Source organism: Dipteris shenzhenensis, chromosome 21 (genome assembly GCF_047967505.1).
Source record: "Dipteris shenzhenensis isolate YYH24624 ecotype China chromosome 21, Dip_SZ_1.0, whole genome shotgun sequence".
Taxonomy (NCBI): domain Eukaryota; kingdom Viridiplantae; phylum Streptophyta; class Polypodiopsida; order Gleicheniales; family Dipteridaceae; genus Dipteris; species Dipteris shenzhenensis.
In genome coordinates this window covers 34,431,255-34,456,563 of record NC_141616.1, presented here as the reverse complement: position 1 = coordinate 34,456,563, position 25,309 = coordinate 34,431,255, and the positions used below count along the sequence as shown (strand labels likewise).

At 44.6% G+C, this 25,309-nt stretch overlaps 1 protein-coding gene across 2 annotated transcripts; it reads right to left on the bottom strand.

Annotated features, from left to right (window-relative positions):
* Positions 1-1,328: 1,328 nt before the first annotated feature.
* On the bottom strand, positions 1,329-23,960 carry LOC147888776 (eukaryotic translation initiation factor-like protein). 2 transcript variants are annotated; one of them, XM_087392252.1, is made up of 7 exons: positions 23,652-23,960; positions 22,853-23,563; positions 20,599-22,603; positions 20,273-20,511; positions 2,647-2,683; positions 2,401-2,477; positions 1,329-2,265 (listed from the first exon to the last, which is right to left on the bottom strand). In XM_087392252.1, the coding sequence occupies exons 2-7, from the start codon at positions 22,951-22,953 to the stop codon at positions 1,596-1,598; spliced, it is 3,129 nt and encodes a 1,042-aa protein (XP_087248378.1). In that variant the 5' UTR covers positions 22,954-23,563; positions 23,652-23,960; the 3' UTR covers positions 1,329-1,595. The 2 variants fall into 2 exon arrangements, with proteins under 2 accessions (XP_087248378.1, XP_087248379.1); XM_087392253.1 differs by having other exon boundaries at positions 20,273-20,508.
* Between the last annotated feature and the right edge of the window lie 1,349 nt (positions 23,961-25,309).

Genomic DNA, 25,309 nt, shown 5'->3' with positions numbered 1-25,309 from the left:
GGACTCACACCGATATGAACACAATCACCAAATAAAAGGATGAGCTATCAACCCTTTGCTAACAAGGGATGCTAATTTTTTGAAGAATGTATTTGCATTTCAATCTTGTAATCCCACTACCTAATGACTTATACTGAACATCATGAGACCTGACTCAAACCAATGTGGCAATTGCCTTGCTTAGTATAAGATAGTCCCAGCAATTATTTCATGGACCAAGGACTCACACCACTGCTACCTTGGTACCTTCGTCTACAGATTCGCAATAGAGGATCAAAACCCCACCACATTGCCTTCAATAATTCATAACTAATGTTAGGATCACGCCAATCTCATTTGGCTAAATTTCTCCTCAGAGTTGGAATGGAAAGTTACCAATCAAAGTAGTTTAACTTTACATTCATTCCTAGGAAGAAGTCAAATAGCCCGTTTTGTAACTCTCCACTACCATTTTACAAACAAAGCTGCACTCTCACATTCATCTCAAGACTTTTTCTGAACCTGGAATGACCACTATTGTGGTCATGATGGACGATGATCTGATCGACATGTACATACATGTAATACAATTATTGTGGACACGCTCAAAGGCTATCGACATTCTTACTGTTCCTAATGATCTGTTCTAGTTCTTCGAAGCTTACAAGTGCAGAGATGCGTTTTCTTCACTAGTTGTGGTACAACCTGTGACTCATGGATTACTTGAGGCAATTCAACATGAGAAATATTTCCATATTGATATTTACTGAGAGTCTGCATCATTAGACATTGTGAATGCTCCACTAATCTAAAAATCTGGCACCCCGTTTGACTTTTTCAGACAGCAGATTCAATGCATTTGGCACGGTGCCTGTCTCACAGCCTGTTCTTGCCATTCATGATACACATGCATACCATTGCAACCTAGTTCACAATTGCATTGCCCCGAAGCTGACAATTGCATTGCCCCATAGCTGACAATTGCATTGCCAAAAGCTGGCATTGCAAAAACTCGTTATTAGGCGTTCAAACCGAGTCCATGCAGACCTTGTTGCCTGACAATTAGCATCGTGCTAGTGGTAATTTGGTGTTGGAATTTCATCACTGAGAATCAAACCACCAAATTCCAACAGCCTCTTGCACAACAGTCAAAGCTACATGTGTGAGCACCTGAAACCCTGATCATCCTATTTTGTGTGCATGCCTTAACCATAGCTACAACTCAACATTTAAAAAGTTCCGTCAACACAGCAATCTAAGACACCCCTACCACAAAACATCCAGTCGGTCCAAATTAGTCACTAAAAAAAGAGGAAACAGAAAAAATGACATTGCAAAAAAAAGGCCCTTTTGATTTAAAAACAGACGACAATGTGTTCAGGCACATAATGAGGGGGAAAAATCAAGGCAGTCCAGTTCTTATCAAGCACTCTATGAATTGAGTAAATCCTTGTTTGTTAAAAGAACACTGCAATAAAACACACTTGAAACAATGTGCATCTTCCTCTAATACCGTCCAGCATCTAATGGTGTACCTTTTTTATAGCAAAGCCAGAAGAACTTCATGGAAGGCCATAAGACTAAAATCTAGTCCAAAGCATCCCGTATTGTTGGCATCAATAGCCAGTCATGCGCCTATGCCCCCCACTGTGGACACCAGAAGCATAAACATCCCGAAGACCAGGCATTGGAGCCTCTGTCAGACGAGAAAATGGTATGTCTTTTGGAGAGGTCCCGTAAGACCCGGATGGCTCATAACCGAATCCAAAGCCAGCCCCTGGGCTTCGTGGTATTGGTGAACCCTGGCTTGGTACTCCTCGTGCAGAGCCCCCTGAACCTGAACCTAAGGAGGTGGATCGGGAAAAGGCATGTGCAAGTTCTGCAGCTGATGATGCGCCTCGAAGTCCAGGCCCACGTGAAGAATGCTGTCCCGTACCACCCACAGAAATGGGACTTCGAGGACCAAAAGACGAGCTCAAGCTCTCAGATGGGCGTCTCCAACTGTCCTGTTTGTCTACATCCAGCCTGTCAGACTCCCTTCTCTCTTGAAGATGCTGATATTCTGCCTGCCTGTTCTCTTTTCTCTCCTGATCAAACCAACTTTCTTTCCGACCACGGCTTTCATTGCGCTCCAACCGACCACTTCCGTGCTTGTCCAACCGCCTACTATTTCCACCCTCATAATGCTCCAAGCCTCTTCCATCCAGTTTTTGTTCCTCAATTTTATCTTGCTTTTCTTGTTCTCCACCATTGACCCGATGCCCCATGCTGGAGGGACGGAGTCCACTACAATCACACAAAGAAGCCAGGAGGTGAAAATTTTACAATGATGGAAGATAAATGGAGCTTAGCCTGCGGCCTTCCACTCCAGAATAAGTAGGGACTTTCAAGCATATGGCCCCATCTGACCCAATTTCGTACCTCACTTGTGTAGCCAGACTGGGAGCATGATCCACACCAACAATTACAGACTCATCCACACCACGATCCTTTAGAACCTGTTATTACAAAGAGTAAGCTTCCATAATAAGCAACAGTACGCTGGAAAGAAAATTTATGTGTTAGAGCAAGTCATTAAAGTGAGCCTCATCAATTCCAATGTTGGTAATAATTCTCTTGACAATTTAAAAAGAACCAACTCTTAGTAGCTTAAGGTGAAATGCATACCAATTCTCGGGGTCGAGCACCACCAAAAACTGACATCCTGAAAACCAAAACAGGAGGTAAGTTCTGAAATAATATGGTGTAATTCTACCATTTGCACATTTCTTCAAATCTCTATGCAAGTGCCACGACTGTGCTGCACTTACATCTAGCTTTGATCAGAATAATTATTAACACATCCAAAAAAATGCCGAAGATCAACTCAACACCACCTGCTAATATTTAAGATAATTTGTAGATCTAGATACATGTGCCAAACCGTGAGAGCCTACATGCTTATTGAATGAGCTTCAGGAACATAAAATTTTGAAAACCAAAATTGAAAGTATATAAACATTGCTTACCCCTGTTAAGGTGCTCTGACACTAAATAGTCACCTCTTCAATTTTAAGCGATACTTATTCAGGTGATTGGGAAGCTACCCCTAGAGAGAGTACATTTAGAAAGCTACCCTATACGGAAACATGGTTATTTTCTAGCTTATTATTTCTCGCTCTGCGAAATAATAGTCGAGATATAAAATTAGGACAGACAATGGAAGTAAACAAGGAGACTAAAGGCTTTTGAGCAAGGAGAGCTGACGAACAGTATGGATGGGCCTACAGATTGCGGATGTCAAGATTCGGATCCTGAATGTTTATGCACCTACAAGCCAACGGCAGAGAGCCCCCTTTTGGTGACAGCTTGCGCAGTGTTTACCAGATAGTGACTCTTGGATCATTGGAGGAGACTTCAATAATTTGGAGTTTGCAGAGGACCAACTTGGGGGCGCTTCCTTTTCCACAATGCCTCCCACTACTAGGGGCAATCGGGAGCAGTTCATTTCCTCCATCAGTGGTCGGGACCAAGATTCAAGGGAGCCTCCGACACTTCCTTGGCCAGCATCGCCTTGTGGACTCCTTGACAGGTTGGATAGGGAAGAAGGCTCTTATTCAAGGAGAGAAAAATGTTTCTCCCCTTGAATAAGCGCTTTCTCCCTTTATGAAAAACCTCTCTCTAGGACTCCCCTTTATGGATAATTCACATTATCCTAGCTTCAGAAGTCTGGACTTTACAGACATAGAATATATTTGTTAGGACCTCATCTCAATATTCTCAAAATAAGAACTAAGATTATGCAACCTATGAGACAAGCACGAATTGATGAGATACCTAGATACTTTGAGCTTCAAGGGAGATCACATTGCTTGCTTACTCACGCATACCTACATGTGAGACGTGCCCTTAACTACCTTGATCCATGATGGGCCACACCCCTTGTATTTGAGGTGACAAGTCACTCTACACTTGTGAGACCAAATGCTAAGCATGGCCCCCAACAACGACAATACTAAAAATTCTTCGCAAAAGGAGCCTACAAAGAATCCGGGGGCTGCCAAATCAAGACCTTGAGCCACCACAAGAGATTGGACAACTCCAACCCCATCACATTGCCGCATCATAATGCTATGCTGTTCGTCCCACACAGACGACTTGGGGGCAATAACAACGAATTTCAAACATGTTCCAGAGGCACCAAGACTCCCCAAAAGACCCCAATTAGTCCCACATGAAGCTCAAATTGCACACAATAGGAATAACTAATGAGCATGACGTGGATTGCACTCTTTAGTTTGAGTTTGAATCTAAAATCTTAACATGTACCCTTCTATAAGAAAAAGAGATTTGATAAAAAGCCTTTCTTTAAATCTAAAAATGGTTTTGTTTCACAAAAGACACATTCTTCTTCGAAGCGAACGGTGGAAATTTTCCAAAGAAAGAAATAAGGTGTTTCAAGTGCAACAAGGTGGGACACATAGCCATTGAGTGTCCCGAAAGAAAGAAGACCCCGACGGCGAAAGTGCACATGATTGACGACGAAGCAACCAAGCAAGAGAAAGGTAAGTATAATTGCCATGCTCTTCTAAAGATGAAAGGTTTCATTAATGGCAAAGAAGAAGTTATTCTGCATGACGATGGAAGTTATGTTTGAATTGTGATAGGTTGCTCCAAAAGATGTTGCTTGCACCAAATACCATGCCTGCATCAAGAGATGTTTTGAGGCATCTTTTTAGTAGCGGTCATTACTGTGGGACTATGATTTCTTGAGCATACCTTATGCAGATCACTCTGGTTGCAGTCTGCGCTCATTCGTGGTATGCATTGGGTTGCAGTGGATGATTTATAGGCCATTTGGATGCATTACGGTCCTTATTGGATGCGCTGATAGGCCCAAATTGCCTTGTGGGATGTTATTTTTTATGGACACTTTGCACATGGATGCTATTTTATGCTGAGGGACAACTTTGACACATTGCAGGTGATGCACTGATAGTGCTATGCTCTCTTGGATGAGATATTACCTTCCCTTCTACATCATCCCTCAAGATCTTTCTAGCGTACTACACACCTCTAGGTCCCCTTCCCCCTTCCAAACAAAGAATTTCTCACACAATGTAATCTACCTTTGTTTCATAGCCATCCTTCATAGATACATCCCGAGGACATGGGTCTATATTGCCATAGATTGTCATCCCTACCTCTTGTGTAGGATGGGACATGAAGGCAAACCTAGGTGAAACCAAAGTGATTCTCTTCAATACCAATGAGGCACAGCTCCGGCATGATTCATTAGCCTTGTAAGGGAGCTGGTGGGGATGGTCAAGGCATAAATATACATGGGATGCATCTTTGAATAAAACCAACAATGCATGCATGCTTGATTAGAGAGCTTGCATCATAGGGGAGACTGACGCGACAATGCTTCTCGACACATTTCCAACATGTCAATAAAAAATCCCATCTTTATAGCTACCTACTCCATCTAGCAATCCTATAAGCAAGATCCTGTCGGCAAAGGATGAGTAGATAGGCTTCCAACAGTGGCTGCAGATCGTGCTGCTCTCCCGCATCATCCCAAGAATGAGGTAAGCTCTGAACGATATCATACATGCAAGGTTTGCAATGAGACCCTTAAATATAGACACCTCATTCAAGTGGTTAATACTTCAACCAAGCTAGACAATGTGGCCTAGCAAGTGCTAACAAACAAGAGGATACCACAAACTCTTTCATGGTGTACTTGTTAGAAAAGAGAACTCTCACACAACGGGTATCCCGCAAGGGAAGACTGATAGTTGGTCAAGGAATTATGCAATTGCTGCATTGGATCCCTCTCTAAAAAAGGAATGCAGCCTAGAGAAAATTACCTCTACAAATAGAACATAACTAAGAGCTAAGGAGACAATGGGCTTTGGAGCTCCCCTAGGTAGCCCTCTTTTCATATTGTCACTTGACTACAAATTATTGTCTCTATAATTTCTAAGAACTCTGAAGCTAAAAGTTTAATAAGTGACGAGTTAAATGTTTCAATCCTATGTCATAGGCAAGGGAGGATATATTAGTACAATAACATATGCTCCCATACATACATATTCACACACCCACACATCACTTGAGCATCCATGTATACCTTTAGGTCTTCATAACGAGTCTGTACTAGTTCTCCACATGTGAACGGAAGATTGAATCGTGACAAAGGCTAACGACGTGAAGGATAGACTCAACCGTGACAAAGGCTAGAATGCTAGTCAAAAAGTAGTCCAGACTTCATATTCTCTTATTCAAGCTACAAGTGTTTATGAAGATACTACGATTTCATTTTAATCTCTCCCAAACAAGCATTTCTAAGCAATGCTTACACAATCTAGCTAATAGGGCAATGCACCACTTAGGTAGAAAGAATACACAAGGTGAAATTCACATTTACACTAATATGACGAGAACATAGATGTAGATGAATACAAGAACTTCCCAAACTCATCCTTTGAAAATAGAGCGCACACACGATGTCATCAATGCCTAACGGTGAGAGAAGACCATATTATAAGAATATGCTTTCACGGCATACAAATCAAGTCAAGTTAAGGCCGGGTTAGGCATGTGAAGGTCTCCAAGGGCATGTGATGTCTTCTAAATCGCATGATCTTATTGTGAGGGAAAGAGGGGGGGTGGAACGGTAGGAGACCGTCGACACTGGGGAGTGTGGGTGTGTAAGAATGTGTTGAGCCACACCACAAACTCAAAGGTTTTATTAGGATTAGGTATTCACCCTATGACTATCTTAGGACAGTCATAGCAGTCGTAACATTTAAAGGGTGGCAATGTGCCTTTACCCCAACAACCTCCCACCTAAAGGCCAATGTGCCTAAAGGGGAGAAAAGAATAAAAATTACAGCAATATACAGTCACTGTATACAAGACCATAAAATAAGAATGGTCTCAACCTAATCCCATGATGCGGCAACAATGTGCAAACCGCTCTGTAGGCAAGCTCTTAGTGAGCAAATCTGCAGGATTATCATCAGTATGCACCTTCACAAGCTCAAGCCGCTTGTCTTCCAGTACCTCCCTGATGAAATGGTATTTCACATCTATGTGCTTGGTCTTCTGATGAAAGACCGGATTCTTTGCCAACATGATAGCACTCTGACTATCACAATGCAAAACTGGCATATCTCCTGTAATGCCCAAATCTCCCACCAGCCGAGTAAGCCATATTGCTTCCTTGCAAGCCTCAGTGGTTGCAATATATTCAGCTTCAGTGGTTGACAGTGCAATGCATTTCTGCAACCGAGACACCCATGATATAGGACCTCCTGCAAATGTGAAAATATAACCGGTAGTAGACTTCCGGTTATCTGCATTCCTTGCATAGTCTGAATCTGTAAAACCATGCACCAATGCAATCTGTAAAACCTCATGGAGATCTCCGTGAAGAAAAGCAGTCTTCACATCCATCTGACATAAATCCATGTCCTCATGAGCAACAAGAGCTAACATGGCTCTCAAAGTAGTCATCTTGACTACAGGGGAAAAGATCTCATCAAAGTCAATGCCCTTCTCCTGCTTAAATCCCTTGGCAACCAATCTGGCCTTATACCTTGGTAAAGCATTTGAATCCACTTTGACTTTGTAAACCCACTTGCATGGCAAAACCTTTCTGCCTGCAGGTAGCTGCACCAAGTCCCATGTATCATTTTGAAGTAGGGAGTCCATTTCTGATTGCATGGCTTTCTCCCACTTCCTTTTCTCTGTTCTTCCCATAGCTTCCCTGAAGCTCGAAGGCTCACCACAATCTGTCAGCGTGATAAAATCAGCCACATTGTTGGCTCCTGGAACAAACCTGTCAGGAGGACGTTGTACACGGTTGCTCCTCCGAACAAAGTGATCCGTATTAGGCTGCTGTCCAGCCTGTTCGTCAAGCATGACGGGTGGTTGTACCACCATATTTGGCTGTCCTATAGCGCCATTTGCTGGCATATCCAGTGGTGCATCATTGGCAAAATTGTCTGGCTGATTTTCAGCCTGTATACCCTCTTGAACAGGGTTATTTACAGCATCCTGCTGCTGCATATTAATGGGCATTCTTTGCTGTCCAACATCATCATATACAACCCTCCTGTATTCCACAAGTTGCATGGGTTCTCTGTGTACACGATCCTCTTTAAAGATGACGTCATTGCTGCGTATAATCTTCCGTTTGACGGGATCCCATAACCTGTACCCCATTTCACCTTCATCGCCGTATCCCATAAAGATGCATCTGAAAGACTTTGGTTCCAGTTTGGTGCGCAGTTCTTTGCGTACATGAGCAAAGCACTCGCAGCCAAACACACGTAAGTGCTTATATGAAGGTGGCTTGCCAGACCACACCTCCTCTGGCACTTTCAACTCCAAAGCCTTGTTCGGTGACCTGTTAATTAGGTGAACTGCTGTTTGCACGGCTTCTGCCCAAAAGCCATGGGGCAATGCAGCATAAGACAGCATACATCGAACTTTCTCCTGGATAGTCCAATTCATTCGCTCACTCACACCATTTTGAGATGGATTATGAGGGGCTGTGAGTTCCTGTTTAATGCCCTTAGCTTCGCATAACTATACAAAAGCATGTGACACATACTCACCCCCATTATCGGATCTGAGGCATTTCAACCTGCATCCTGTCCGATTCTCAACCTGAGCGACAAACTTCTTGAAAGCATCTAAGGCATCGCTCTTATGCTTCAAGAAATAGACCCACACTTTGCGTGTGGCATCATCAATAAAATTAATGAAATACTTTGCACCCCCTAGTGATAGCTGTGGCATCTCACACAAATCAGTGTGCACTAGATCAAGCGGTGCTCTATTCTGGGGAGTTCTCCTCTTATGAGGAGTCATAGAATGCTTTCTAAAAATGCAATCATCACAAGTAGGCAAATCTGAAAATGAAAGAGACGGCAGATAACCCAAACGTGACAGTTCTTGCTTTAACGGACATGTGTCCCAACCGGCTATGCCACAATGAAACTAAAAGCCCCTTGATCAATACCTGTACCAAGTGATAAACACCCTCAACAATGAGGTAGCATACAAAATTCAGCGCTCTCCTGGCACTTTCACCTGACAATGTAATGCATAAACTGCCTGTGTGCACAGTAGCAACACACATCCCAACGTACAAACACCGAAAAGAAAGTCTTTTGAGCACTGTCAACGATGGACAGTTATGGACCGAGTAAACTCAATGCGCCTTGGCCAAGCGTGGCTCAACTGAGATTTTCTAAGTGCCGTACACAAATTGTGACCTGAAAAGAAATGTCACTGATACACTGCGGAAAACGAGACCAATGTGGGCACCCTGGCTCCACACTGCCCCAAGGCATACACTACATACACTTCCAGGCAAAAGCCCTTTGTAATAGTCACCCGAAAACTGAGATTTTCACTCAGTGTAAGCATAAAAGCCCTCTGCAAATCAAGGCATCTGACCTTCCCGAAAAAAAATAACTGTGCAACCACCACACACTGTGGCACTAGTCACCTCAAGCACGAGGGACACGAGTGTACTTGCTGTACCTCAAACACACAGTTTTAAAACTGAATTCCGGGAATGCATCAAGAAAAAAAAACCTCGTTGTACTTCTGTACCTGCGTGTACTTGCAAGTACCACGGAAAAGAGCAGAGTGCTCTCACTTTTTCCTTCTTCCCCAAACAAAGTCTGTTTGTGCCTGTGCAGCTGTACCTTCTGTACCTGCGAGGGCACGGATCCCCAAAAAAATGTCAAAATTCTCAATAAAAAATTGCACTCGAACCTTGGCTGAGAGTACAGCCGGTACGGCTGTACCTGTACGTGCATGCGTCCCGAGGACGCTGCTGAACAGGAGATCTGTGCGTGGCCGGTTTGTGCACGGCTGTTCACAGCCCGCTGATGGAGGTCGGCTGCCTGTGTGCAGCCGGCTGCTGCTGGTCACACAACCCGGCAGCTAACAGCTGCACTGCCGGCTGCCTGTCGCGGCTGGTCGCCCTGCAGCCGATTGGCTGCTTGGCTGGCTGAAATGGTAGCAGCTAGCAGCAGCTAGCTGCTGCTGCAGCTATAGCTGCTCGTGCACCTGCTGCGCGCGGCTGGTCGCGCACCTGCTGCGCGCGGCTGCTGCTGCTTTGAGCAGCGATTGCGAGCTGAAAGAGCTCGCCCTGCTTGCTGCTGCCGCCCTGAAGCACACGTGCGTGCTCGCTGCTGCCTACACCGAAAGGGGAAACGCTGGAAGAGAGGGGATGGGTAGACCGGAGTGAGAGGGAGAGGGTGGCTCTGATACCACTTGTGAGGGAAAGAGGGGGGGTGGAACGGTAGGAGACCGTCGACACTGGGGAGTGTGGGTGTGTAAGAATGTGTTGAGCCACACCACAAACTCAAAGGTTTTATTAGGATTAGGTATTCACCCTATGACTGTCTTAAGACAGTCATAGCAGTCGTAACATTTAAAGGGTGGCAATGTGCCTTTACCCCAACACTTATATCCCTAATGGGAGAGCAAACCAGCGCTACACCCATCTAACCACATATATATCCGAACACCCACATATACTTGAGCATCCATTTATACAAAGATCTTAGTACTACATTTCTATCAACACCCCAAAGGTGAAGGTCTAGACTCAACCAGGCCAAAGGTTGCACTAGAGAAGAATGCTTATCAAAAAGCACTCCACATTCTCTTTATTCAAGCTACCACCTCTTGTGAAGACCATAAGATTTCGTTTTAGTCTTTCCCTTATGAGCGTCTATACATAAAAGATGCTAAGACGATCTAGCACGTGAGCAACACCAGAGTTAAAATAGAAAGAATTTATCACAATATCAGCTATAACATGAATGAAAACTTTGCAACCTTGAATTTGCATGTCTGCTAATACGGCAAGAACATATATCCAAATTAGTATAGAAACATGTTTGTACTTCTCCCAAGAAATAAAGAGAAATTTTTAAAATTGACTTTGATCAAAGAAAGTTGACCTCGATCAGCAAGCTGCAACATGAATGAAAACTTCACAACGTTGAATTTGCATGTCTACTAATACAACAAGAACATATATCCAAAGTAGTAGAGTACCATGTTTACACTGCTCCCAAGAAATAAAGATGAATTTTGACTTTGGTCAAAGAAAATTGACCTCGATTAACTAGCAAAAGTTTACTTTCCTTTGCCTTGCATTGGTTAGATAACATTGTGGCAACACCCACAAGGAACTAGGATTAGTCCAAGAACTAGAATGCATGCATTCGGCACAACTCTAACTAGTTAAAGTGTAGGATATTGTTTGTGCAAGGTGCAGGACTTTGGAGAGAGCTAAATTCCCCCACTTTTTAAGGGGAAAAGCACAAGGCAAGTGGCACCCTAAGTTATGAAGGGCCCACTCAATGAAGAAAAGTGCCTACATTTTGAAAAAAGCCCAACATTTAGAGAAAGCTCGACTTTCTAGAGAAAAGCACCTACTTTAGGCAAGAAAAGCGAGCCCAATTTTTAAAAAGCACATGCTTTCTCGTAGGCTGGCCTAGTCTATAAAATAAGGGCCTTTAGGCTGAGAAAGCTTGACTTTCTAGAGAAAAGCACCTACCTAGGGAAGAAAAGCGAGCCCAATTTTTAGAAAGCATATACTTTCTAGTTGGCTGGCCTAGTCTATAAAATAAGGGCCTTTAGAAGTTGTATTGAGAATTTGCCCAACTCTGCTCCCACGTGAGCCCCTTGTACAAATAAAGATGTTCGAGGGGGGGGGCTCAGCCCTTATTTTTGACCCCTAGTGCTGGTTTTGTTGCGAGTGCCTTTGTGGCAAACCCTTTGTGGCTATCTATGATGCATTGTAATGAGCAACAAGGCCAGTAGGGATGTGCTCTAGTAGTTGATGAGCTTGAGTGACTTTTGTGAAGATTTATGAGTTGATTTTCGTCTCAGTTCTTTGTCGATTCAGTAGCTTTTTCCATACAACGGTTATCATTAGCATGCATGTCTAGGGTTACCATACAACGGTGGCCAAGCATCCCAATCGTGAAGAAACACAGAAGTAAACGAGGTCGTAGGGAGAGCTCTCTCGGCTTGCTAGCAAAAGCAAATTTTCTCAATCCACAAAGGTTGTGAACATGGACACCTCCAAGAATGACAAGCACGGGGCTATTCCGGTGACCTTCAATGGGAAGGACTTCGCATCGTGACACTTGGCTACACGATTTCTCTTCATGCAGAAAGGGTCTGTAAAGCATAGTCTCTCACACAAAAAAGAAACCGACCAATCTAGGAGCAAAAAGACGAGAAGGCGTTGGGAAACTTGGAGCACTCGGATCGGAGTATTTGACATCTGGCACCTGGATGTCAAGGCAAGTGCAGCTGAGAGTTGGCAAACATTGGAGGCTCTTTTTGTAGTACGTATGAAACATTCGAAGTCCAACCTCAAACAAGATCTCTTCGCCCTTCAAATGAAAAACTCCGAAGCATTGGCAAATCGCACAAGCTGTTCTAAGACAGTTGAGGGATCTAGGAGCGAGGGTAGAAGATGAGGATAAGAAGGCTATCTTGCTTAGAAGTTTACTTACGGAGCAGTATGGTATAACTGTTCGAATATTGAGGCTCAATGATGATATGGATTTTTTGGATTGCGTGGGGGTGCTCTTGAGTGAGGAGAAACGCAATAGCCTAACATGGTTTGATAACAGGGTGTATGCAGCCAGTGATCAAAAGAAGAGGTCAACATGAGACACACGAAAGTGTAACTATTGTGGCAAGGAAGGACATATAGAAAAGTATTGCTATACAAAGCAATGTGATGAGGTGCTAAAACCGACCAAGGATAAAGCAATGGCAGTGGAAGATCAAGGAACGAGTAATGTCACCATGTTGGCCAAGGTTAATCATCTCAATGATCAGGATTATGCTTTCTGATCATGCTCTTTGTGAGCAGTCTCGTTTGACTCTTAGTGGGCAGTCGATGTTTGATGTAGAGCTCTTTGTGAGCATTATGTGTTAGCTCTTTGTGAGCATAGTTGCTCTTTCTGAGCACTTGTAGGAGAATGTTTGTTTTGTCTTACACAACATCATATTCGTCCTCATTTCGACTGAGGGGGGGATTGTTGGGTTAGTAGACTCATCCTCATGCGGTTAGAGTACTAGATTGGACGTGTCTATCCATGTGGACTCCATGCATGCAGTGAATTACGCAGAAAAAGGTTGAGGTGGGTTGCCTTCATTCCACTAGTCTCCAGAGGCAATGATGAGGGTCGACCTTTGCGGTTTTAGAGAGAGCACACAACTCTTGGCTACTCTACACAGCCAAGGACAGGAGGATTGCGAGCTGGTGACTACGAGGAGAGGCGCCTTTCATCAATCGATCGTGTTGATGCTTTACAATAGTTGAGCAGGTCGACTATGTGAGTGAGTTGTAGTAGTGTGTTGCGAGTGCCTTTGTGGCTATCGTTGATAGCATTGTAATGAGCAACAAGCCCAATAGGATGCGCTCTAGCAATTGAGGCATAAAGCCAACAAGTTCTTCTTCTCTCTCTCTCCCCCTCTCACATCTTCTCTCTCAGACTTGGATGCATAAATCTACATAGTGCTTTTGAACATGACATCCCTAGGACAAAATCAACAAAGAATCAACCCATTGCTAGCACTTCTTCACACTAAGTTCCCAAAGATGCACATGTTGAGCTTTGAGATGCTAGGATGCACTTTGCGTGATAGTTCTACTACGAATCTGTCTATCACAAAATTCAAGAATACTCTCAGGTTCGTGTGGAATAAAAGTCAAATCTGTAACTTCTATTATTTCTTGAGGAGAAACAAGTTAATCATCCACATCCAGTAACTCTTTCAATCTACTGACATGAAATATTGCATGTACTTTAACATCAGGAGGCAATTCTAGTCTATATGCAACTGGTCCAATTCTTTTAATAACCTTGAACGGACCATAGTATCTGAGGGATAACTTCGGAACCAAACCAATACTTAGGCTCTTGGATTCCTTGGGAATTCGCAAATATACCAGGTGAACGATGTCTATTAGCATAAAATCTATCCCCATCTTGGGCACTTCTAATAGACTCCTTGGCAAACTGCAACATTTCTTGCATGTCTTGCAAGAAGGTCTTTGCAGCATCATTTTGGATTCCCTTTAACCCAACCATAACTGGTGACTTAGGTTGAAACCCGTACATAAGCATAAAAGGACTGTATCCAGTACTCGAATGCTTTGCACTGTTATAAGCAAATTCTATCATAGGTAGATAATCTTCCCATGAAGACTATCTCTTAGAAACATATGCCCGAAGCATATCTTCAACCAATTGGTTGACCTTCTCTGTACTGCCATCAGATTGTGCATGATCTGAGGAACTCATACTTAGAGTAGTTTCTAACTTCTCATGACATAGCATTTACAAACTTGACTCGATTTAAGGCATCCACCACACTATTCAACGAACCCTTGCGATAACGTATTCCAAAATCAAAATCTTGCATTAATTCTGCCCATCTAGCCTTCCGTCACCTGAATTCAAACCCATCACACACATACTTGATTGACTGGTCATCGGTCAATACAAGAAACTTCGAATTATACAAGTAGTGTCTCCAAACCTTCAGAGCATAAACAACTGAATAGAGTTTTTTTTCTGGTGTGGGCCAACGATATTAGGTGTTGTCTAGCCTCTTACTCTGAAAAGCTACTGGTCTGCCCTCTTGGAATAAAGCTGCCCAAAACATAAGGCCGAGTAAGATCGAGTATTGCAAGTATGGGTGCTTCCTTGATAGTTAACTTCAAAGTTTCAAAAGTCTTGTTCAATGCAACATTCCAAGAGATCGACTAAGTAGACCTGCATGCACGACCTTTCAATATGTTTGTCAAGGGTGCCATGATGTGTGAATAATCACGCACAGACTTCTGTAGAAATACCATGAATCCTATGAAAGAAGGAAGTTGTTTCACAGTCTGAGGGATAGGCTATTCTAAAACCTTCTGAATACGATCCAAATCAATGCTAATACCTTCAGAAGAAATCTTATGTCCTAAGTAAATGATCTCCTTCATAAAGAAGTCACATTTACTCATCTTGGCATAGAGCTTATGCTGTTGTAGAATAACTAAGACAATCCGGAGATGTCCTATGTGATCCTCTAGCGTTTGACATTTACAAAAATACCTGTCATCGAAACTTGATTAGCTCCCTTAGCTTTGGTACCTGGATCCGCATGGAGCTTTGGTCCCGACACTTGCTTCTGGTTCTTGCCCTTAGGACAATCATTCCTAGTGTGGCCCCACTCCTCGCATATGAAGCAACATCCTTTCTTCTTTAACTTCAAGGTACAAAGGAAACGAACACAACCATTCTTCGCCTGAGTCGAATGTTTCTTGGAGGCGTTGTCTAAAGACTTGGACTCCCCAATACCAGTGGTAGATTGAAAGAACTTCCTCGCGTTCTTCCCACCTGTGTCGGCAACTCTGGTTCCCTTTGCATTGGCCATGGTATCATCATAGATGCGTGCGTAATTCATGACCTCTTGCAAAGAGATACACTTGTTCTTAATCTGTAACTTGTACGAGTCAGCCAAACCATCCACAAAGAAACCTAACAAGGTCACTTGGTCCATCTTTGTAGCTCTTGTCTGCAAATCCCGAAACCTCTGTAGATAAACCTCAAAAGTCAGATTCAGCTTGGACATATCGAGGGCTTTAAGCTTACCTACAATATCGTAATCTTCCTCCTCCTTCAGAAACTCTTTCTTAAAAACCCCTTCGAATTCTATCCATGTTGCAGGCTTGGGTCGGACTTCCTTTCATCACAATAAAGCCTTTCCTGACATAAACCCTGCTGCAAGCTGTATTTTCTTGTCATCCGGATAAGGGTGAAACTGGAAGTGTACTTGCCACTTGTGCAACCAAATGTCAACAACCTCCTTGGTACGAGACTTCCGATCTCCGAGAAAAGAATCTGGAGTGATGTTCGGACCTAACACTGAAGCCATGGCATCCATATGCATGAGCACCTGAACAGTGCTAGTCAAAAGTGTGAGTGTAGTCTGAATCCCTTGGAGTTGCTATGTCAACCCCGTTTGATTCGTGTCAACCTACTCAAACTTTTCATCAAGAGGAGTGGTGAATTCACTGAAGACTGTTTTCGTAATCAGATCATCGGAGAGAACCTAGTCATCCTCCGCATGGTAGTTCATATCTTGGTCTCCCATCACAAGCTCGGGGTCTACAGAATCAGCCATAACTGAATTGAATCTGATGAAGAAAATAGGCTGAGAGAAGAGACGGAACAGGTGGTCTCGAAACTAGGAGGCTGGAACAGAGAGAAAAGCTGACGAAATAGAGGGGGATGAGAGAAAGAGGTTGGCTGGACCAAGGAGAAGGAACCCAGATCCTAACTATGTCGTACTGATATCTGAAGCAGGCAGTACCTGAGAGTAGAATCGACAAGAGGGGCGTGGAGGGGTAGAGACTTGCGCACAGGTCACGAGAAGGGGAGGAGCTGCTGCTGCACTATGCTCTAGAATAGGTGGGCGAAGCTTTTAGAGAGCTCAGCTTTCAAAATAGCCCACCCCCCTAAGTTGGAGGGGTGGTGCTTTTTTTAGCATCCGGGCCCCCCGAATCAGCTTAGCCTTGCCCACCACATGGCACACCCCACAACTCACCCTTGGCTGCGAACTGCTCCCGTGAACTGTTCCAGCCTATGGCGCTCTCCTGGTCTCTGCTCAGCCCTACCATACCTGGGTTCAATGGAAGCTCTACCGACGATCAGCCCATCGCTTCTCTCCTACAATCGCTTCTCTCCTGCAATCGCTCTCCCTGCAATCATTCTCTGCCCCTCCAAGCTACACCTCGCGCTCTCTCTCACCTAACGCCTCAGTTCAACGTCAAATTCACTCACTCTCTGCCTTCTCCTACCTTTTTCTCCTAATCTAAACCTCTTCCCTTAACCGATGAACCAATCAAGCACCGTTAGAGTGAACATGAATTTCAAAATTAGGGCATACCTGGACGAAAACATCGTCCAAAATGTTCACAACAGAAGTTCCTACCTCAGGAGTTGGCTCTGATACCAACTGACACGACCCCAGTACTCCTAAAACCTCTGATCTACAAGCAAACACAAGAACACACCAAACGTGAAGAAACTGAGCATGCTGCTCACCACCCAACCATGACATCTACGGGATGCCATCCCGAATCAGGAGATGTTCCCTCTGAGCCACGAGCTGAGCTCCTGGCGCGAACTCCCAACCAGATCCTAACCAGCCTGGTGTCCCATACCACCAGGTGGTGCTGTGAAGCCTAGGGTCTGCTGTTGGGCCTTGGGCTACGCTATGATGCAGGCGCGTGTCCGCGACTCAATCCAGGATAAGACCTAGCACCTCAGAACAAGACTTGCTCCCATCGGGTATCTGAGAACTGAACCTCTAGGCCCCTTATATAGACTCGGGCCCCATGCGCCAAAAATAGCGAAGACCTCTAGCTGGTTCGTACCGTTGCCACTCAACCCGAGAATCAAGCCTACCTAGCTCTAAGCCTCCCCAGGCTACCTGAGCTAGTCTAATACACGTCAGATACCAATCCATGCACATGACAAAGAGAGATGGCAGATGAATGCAAGGTGAATAGAGAATGCTACGTGAGATTCACAACAAAAGGGTGATACCCTTTCATTAATGTCCCTTGAGATCACTCAAGTTCCATCTTTCCATTTACACCTACCCTTATCCTATGACCCATGCATCTACCATTCAATGCACCTTAATGCACCCTTTCCTTCCAATTGCCCCTAGGACCTAGACACGTGTGTGCATATCTTTATTAATAAAACAAGTATCACATGTCCCAATTTGATGCCGTCTGAAGCAACGGCTCCAGCTCAACTAGTCCTATCTACTTGGACAATCCACCGCCATAAAAAATCGATCGGTGTCCATCATAAATACATATACATATTACACCATTGGCGTATAATATATAATAATGTTTTAATGTCCACTAATCATGGATTAGTGATTTCTCTTCTCATGACACCTAAGCCCAATGGCCACCTTCTAATTATGCTGTAGTCCACTTAAGACACTTATGCACCTAGGATTGGTACTAATTGTCCTAGCTGTTCTAATTGGGCACTACTAGGCCTTAGGGTCTCTTCAACCCCACTACTCGAAGACCACTATCTTACTCCTATGTTCATAATGTAAGGATCCTCCCTTAGGGTCAATACTACATTACACTATTAATGATGTAACAAGTAGAGTAATACTAAACACTCCTTAATAATTTGCGCTTGCCCCTTCATTACAAAGAGGCTGACATTTGGGTAGCAACATCATGGGCCGACAGAACCGTAGTGTATCATGTATGGAGAGGTACAAACCCTCGTAGATGGAGGGATAACATAGGTGGCATTTTATCCTCCGGAAGGAGGAATGGCTGAGCCCAACAAAAGGGTAATTGATGGCTAGGCCAAGGGCTTGTGTAGTCTAGTCTATGTTTAGCCAAATCTGATCCATATAGCCAGGTTAGTGGGCCTACGCGGTCAGCCCTCTGACTAATTTGGTAGGCATTACAGATTGCAGGTCAGGCTTAGTAAGGGGCAGGTTGGCCCTGGTTCGAGGGCTGTCAGCTAGCCAAGTGGTGGATTGAGCTGTCCCCTCCTCATCTATAGATAGGGAACGAATTCCCCAAGATATTCCACAAAAGCCATTGAAGCTCCTCTTCTGAGCATACAACTAGAAGGGAGTGCGAGGCAGAGGTTGTAAACCAGCGCTACCCTCAAATTCTGCATGTGCTCCTGGTTTCCGAGTATTGAATCTTGTTTGTTTGTGGAGGTAGTAGACAATGTGATGCAAGCCCACATTTTTTGTCAAGCTCATTTTTATTGACCTTCTTCTATTCAATGTCAAGGTGGTAGCATTGCATTAAAGCCAATCACCTCTTTTACTTGTGTAACATGCAACGGTTATTTGATCATGTAATCACAGCAAGACCACCTTTAAACCTTTAGCGAGTAATTAGAGTTATGCACCATAGAGAGCAAGCAGAGATGAATGTAGAGAGAGTATAGAGACGACAACTGATTGGGTCCTTGTACCCATCGAGGGCCCCCTCCCCCAATCAGGGGAGAATTCGCTTTAATACTTGGAGAACTGAAAAGTACAAATAACACTCTTCGAGAGAGCACAGAAATGCGCTTCTGAAAAGTACACTGCACACGTATTGCATATACCTAGATGAATCCAAGAACACATATTGCATACCCAACAACCTGAGATGCAACTCCCAAGACCTTGATGCTGTCCACACTGACGATGTAGGGCACTTCTGCAAGACACGGAAGAGGCTTGTGCTGTCCACCGGAATGCAGGGTTACTGCGTAAGTGAGAGAGTGAAAGCTGAGAGCAATCGAAGCTGAGATATGACTGAGAGATAGAGCTGAGAAGTGAGCTGTGCAATCTGCAAAAGAGAAATTCAAAGAACTGATGAAACAGTACCCAAACCTTACTCCGTTTGCTGGTCCAAATCCCCAACTGTTGTGCTGCATAGCCACCTTCCAGAAAGGCTGAACTGCCCCTTTATATAGGGGGCTGTGCGCTGAGCCAACCAGCCCCAAACTGGCCGACTTCTAGTCCGACGGGAGGGGCACGAGGCAGCCCTTCCCCAGCCCATTCCCCTTTGATGGGAGCTCATTGGCTCAGCCATGAGCGGGCCCTTCTGGGCTCCTATCCTAGGCTTCCTAGAACCCTAAGATGGAAACACTAACCTACTGTTCTCCAATGGGTACTAGTGAACAAGGACTAATTGTCTGACTTGACCTAAGATTGAGAGATTGACTTACGTAACTCGTGCCTGATTGTCTCTGGACAAGGGCTCACAATGGGGTCATGGCATACGACAAAATACCCCAATGCAGAAGTAAAAGAGAAAAGCATACGCAAGAGAAAGAGACGAGAGGATCCAGAAGAGGACTTCTGCCCATTCAAGCAGGCGGGAGTGTCATGACGAAAAATCACTAATGCATGATTAGAAGACATTAAAACATTATTATATATTATACGCCAATGGTGTAACATGTATATGTATTTATGATGGACACCGACCGTTTAAACTTATGCACCAGTACCCAAGCATCAGCTGCCATCTGGGTTTCGAATGATTCTAGAATCCCTTGGCTACAATTGCATCTTTATTGATCCTAGATGAGTATTATGTCTACCATCCATTGGCACGAGTAGAATTTGAGAGAGATTGCTATCACAGTTCTAGAAATATGAGCGCTTGCAAGAGGGTGTTGGGGCTTACCTTTCCTTGACAGACCCACTCTCTGGCACAACTTCAGCAGGCTGCGAACGAGGTTTTAGATTTAGTTTTGGCCGCTCAACGGTTCGGTTTGTGTCCTCTTCATTGTCATTAAGCCCTGCACCAGCACTGATATTTACAGCTGCACTCGCAGGCATGACAGCAGCTGGTATTTCTGAAGAAATGGCACCACTAGCTTGGCTCATGTCCGAATCTCCTTGCATATCCCCAGATCCGCCCTGCTTCACAGATGCCAACAGTTTACTTCAGAAGTTTAACTGTGGGACATAGAAATTTAGAAAAATCCATAACCAGCTTCAAGCACCAACCTGAAGAGAGCCATTCCCAGATTCCACTTCAAGCGGTTTTGTTCGAGGAAGAAGTTTAAGCTTTGGCCTCTCATTGGGAACGCTTTTCCCTTCAGACTCCAAAGAAGCACCAGACGGTAAAGGACTTGCCGGTCCAACAGTCTCACTGAAATTCGCGTTACGAACACCACGAGGAGTCTGGAATCGTCCACCCTCCATAGGTAGGGCCCGGTCCAAATCAACAGCGAATGTTCCTTTGTTCCTTTCATTGACATAAGCTGCCTTCGGAATATCAGACACATATGGACTCTTGGGAGCTTCAGGAGGAATGTAATCCCTGCCAGAAATGTAGCCATGGGGTTGTTGCCCACCTTCATCATGATAGCCATATGCACCATGGCCACCCTCAGAATATGCACCTCTTCTGCCTTCAGAGTGATATGACCCAGTACCATCATTTCGAGGATAGGAAACATGGCCAGTCTCAGCGTCCATCCTGCGGTCAATACTAATGAAAATTCTCCTTCCCAAGTCAGACACAGAACCTCTGCTAGCATCCCCATGAATTCCAGTCATTCCATCCACATACGCTCCCCTAGTAGGAGCAACTACCGCCATCCATCCAGAATTGGATTGTGAAGAATAACCTGGCTCAACATAAGAACCAGCTTCATTGCCACCAAATCTAGAAGAATCTCTTAGACTTGTTGGAGGGCCTGGTTCAACATATGCACCACCTTCAGACCAAACATTCCTAGGAGAATCTCTGTGTCCTGCATTTGCCCTCCATCCAATCTCACCATAGCCTTGCCTGGTGTTCTCTTCTGTGTATCTGCCAAGTTCAGGATCAGACAAGCTGCCCTGGCCTGGCTCTAGAAACCTTGCTCTATGGTCTGTTAAATCATTGCTAGCATCTAGTAAGGTCTTCCCCCTCACTTCTCCATACTGCTCTCTTCTGGTGTCAAGAAAGCTCCTTTGCCCCATGTCTAGAGGACTCGCCCTCGAAGAAGCTGAATGAATTCCACTACCACGTTCTGTGTACCCACTTCTTGCATGCTCATTGTAGCTGCTTCTTATAGTGTCCTCGTACACTCCTTGGCTCAAATCTGATGGATACCGGCCATCCACAATATCATTGACTGGATCTGACCCGCTGGGGACCCCTCTTCCTCCTCCATAAGAGCGACCCTGTGGTTGCATGTATTCAGCTACAGGTTCCCGTGGCTGTTCAACTGCAGGTGGTGAGATCCGTGGGTTCCACCTACCAGAGGAAACCTTTTCCAATGCACTTGCCTGTGCAATTCTCGAGGCCGCGGCCTGGGCTCGCACAGTCCCCAGTAGATCATTTGCAGCCACTTCAGCAGAGTAGCTTCTATTCAGTTCCCCTTCTCTCCGGGCAGCCCAGACATTCTGCACTCCAGATCCAGAGGGTTGCTGAGGAGATCCAATATTCTGCCTCCATGGAGTCGCTTCCTGCAGCTGCTGAGCTCCAGACTTCATGTGTTGAGACTGATAGTAACCAGGATGTTCTTGAGGTACAGGGGAATGAGGTGGCAGGGAATCCTGGGCATAAGTGGAGGTGGCCTGTGAACGGTGATAATGATCCTGAGGTTGTGATTTTGGTGGAGGACCCACAGGAATCAAGCCAAACTCTTCATGAACATAGCCATCCGTCCTGGAATCAAGGTACTTAGAAGAATTGTAGCTCCCCCTATTGTCCAAACTGTATCTATCGGGAGGCCGTTCATACCCAGTTTGCCGCTGTTCATATATTTGTTCTTCAAAAGATTCCACACCTTGCCCTCGTCGATTGCGACTGTCTACTGGTTTTCGTTCATCTTCATCATAGTTTCTTCCAATGTTGGCAGGGTTAGGAAAGTATAAAGCTTTATCTTCAAACGTTCGTGAACCATTTGCAGATCCCTGTCGTAGAAAGCCACCTCTTTCCCCTCCATAACCCCTGTTAAGAGAAGAACCCATCCAACCACCTGAGTTTGGCCTGTCGTGGCTGCTTCGCTCAACAGTCCTGCAAACGAATCACACGATTCAAAAAAGCTGCATACTCAGAGAACGAGAGAGTTCGGTTCATCAAACTCTCATCACTCTAGACTGAACGTATAAATAATGATATTTAATAGGGAGAAAGGGGAACTGGGAACGAAGATTTCTGTATTTTTCTTTTTCTTGGGAGGGGACAGGTGGGCACAGAGGGGGGAAAGAGGGATTGTGTCGCATGATAACATGAAAAATTTAAGTTCATCAGTCGAATACTTACATTCCAGGGGCGGAAGGAAGCGGTAAATCTGACGGAATTGAACCACCATGGAAATCTTTTAAGGTCATGGTTGAGCCAGAGAAAGCTTTCTTTTTCGACATGGCCCAAGGCCTTGACCTGTACAAATAAGACAAACCAAGAACCGGAAAGTCGAGTATTCAACGAGGCTTTAAGAAACGTTCACCCCGGAATTGAATAGCCGTTCTGTGATTCCCGACACCGCCAGCTAGTGATCAAGACGCTCCAGGCCAACTCGCCTCAATGGCAAATGTTCAGCTATTCTAGCCCTAGGTCACCACACCAAAAAGTCTCCAGAGAACGTTCATAGACACTCGAACCTTGTAACGCATAAGCGTTCACCCAGCAGAGGCTATACAACGCTTCCGGGAGCCAAGATAATCAAAAGTCGCTGAATCCGACTACAGCCCTGAAAGGAGCATTAACATGTTTCAATGCATTCCCTTGAGAAGGTGATATATGGACCAACGGTGAGCGGTATGAGCTTGATGAGGGAATAAATAGGGAAGCAGCAACAGTTTGACAGGATCCAATCTCGAAATGTAGAAGCCTGCAATCAGAAGATATCAAGAACAGCCCCAAAGAATATTTCAGGGCAGCGCCAGTCTCTTTTACTTTGAAGAATCCTTTGGACCGCTCAAAAGAGCAGGCGCTCTCGGTAGGCACACCGGTCCGATTCCAAAACACAGTTATCTGTCAGGAACAACAGCATTGGTACAAGAACAACGAAGCCACACTTTTCAGTACCGAAAGAAGGGGGGAGGAGAGAGAGAAGGCCAACCGATTCAAAAACAGGAGCGGTCGGTCGCTTGTGTTGAGAACGTTTGCTGCTGCCGGGGAACGATCTGTGAGAGATCTTCGAAATATTGGGCCGATCTGCGGAGTGGAAAAAAGCGAGTGAACGGAAATCTGCGAGGGAGAAACGAAATCTGGGATGAGGAATAGAAGTAAAAAGGGGGAGGGTGACGGGAAGAGAGGGGGAGGAGAAGCTATGGAAGAGGGAGAAGGCAGGGGAAGAGGAGCAGCTATGGAGCTTGGAAACCCTAAGCTATGGCGGAAGACGAAGAACAAGACCCTAAAAATCTAAGCCAGATCTGATTTTGCACAAGATGACAACACTAGCCTAGTAGAACCTCTCATTCACACGTGTGCTTCTCCCTAGCATACCCAGTGCACACTTACTGCGGCCCGACCATAGTAGCAACTTGGCATGGACTTCTGTGCATTCGAGTCGGCTCCACACCACTGAGAGGGTGGTGGAGCAGTAGCTACCAGACACACGAGTAGCATGGATCAGCGAAGAGAGAGACGACATCGTCCTGCCCAAGCGAGTCCACACACACAACACGGAGAGCAACCAGAGCATGCATGATCGCGGTCCGACCGCTTGAGACGAACCGCCACTCTTGATATAGCTCTTCAGATATAGAGGTCGAGGAGACCACGCCTTCCGCCACAACAAGAGACAACCCCACAGACACCAATCCACGATATCTTTGAACCCATCGGAGAGCCACCACGGTGCCGGCTTTCAGATATTAAGTCTCAGCTCTCTAGTTTTGTTTTTGAGATTTTGAGCTATACAGCTTACAAGTAACCTGGCTAGCGACCCTCTCCGCCGGGTCTAAAGGTTGGGATCCTAGGGTCCCTTTCATTTCAAGCAATACAATTTAAGATTTTATTCATAAATCTCAATATCTGAATGCTTCTTATGAATTTTAAACATTTTCGGAGACTATTCTTTGGAGTCTAGGACTCGCAGAGTTGCCTGCAGCCTGCTTATTAGTTCTGCGATTGTTGATTAGCTGCGCAAATCTCTGAGTGTGCCAATTTTCTTAAAGTAGTAGTAATATATATATGTATATATATACATATACATATACATGCATATATATACATATACGTATATGTATATATGTATATATATATATATATATATATATTATATTAATTTATAAATAATTTTTCAAATAATAACATATTTGAAAAATTATTTATAAATTAATATAATATATATATATACTCTCTCTCTCTCTCTCTCTCTCTCTCTCTCTCTCTCTTCCCCACTCTCCCCTCCCTCCCCCCCCCCCCCCCCCCAAGTTTGTAGCTTCTCATAGGCCCAACAAAAGGCTGAATGATGGGATAGTACAATAGTCTTAAGATTCATGGATCTCTATATCACCAAATTGGACCATTTCTTCCAGCTATGTATAGTCTATTGGCTTAGGTGAGGCAGAAGTAGGTTGCAACAGGTTACCGCAATGTAGTAGAGAGAGTCATCAATCTGTTGCCTACCCCCTACCACAGAGAACAATGTGAGGAACATGTGTGAATCCTGGAAACTTTCATGGCCCCTACAACACATTGCCAATAGCATGTTGAAGTTGAATCATTTTTCTCATTGCTTCCTTTCTACAACAAACTTTCAGAATTGCACCT

What these genes read in the sequence shown, in the direction of transcription:
- LOC147888776 (XM_087392252.1), bottom strand. Translation starts at nt 22,953, where the DNA reads ATGTCGAAAAAGAAAGCTTTCTCTGGCTCAACCATGACCTTAAAAGAT. An exon ending in CTGGGAATGGCTCTCTTCAG is followed by an intron (nt 20,512 to 20,598) that starts GTTGGTGCTTGA and finishes GCATCTGTGAAG; the next exon opens with CAGGGCGGATCTGGGGATAT. An exon ending in AGTCTGGCTACACAAGTGAG is followed by an intron (nt 2,266 to 2,400) that starts GTACGAAATTGG and finishes GTGTGATTGTAG; the next exon opens with TGGACTCCGTCCCTCCAGCA.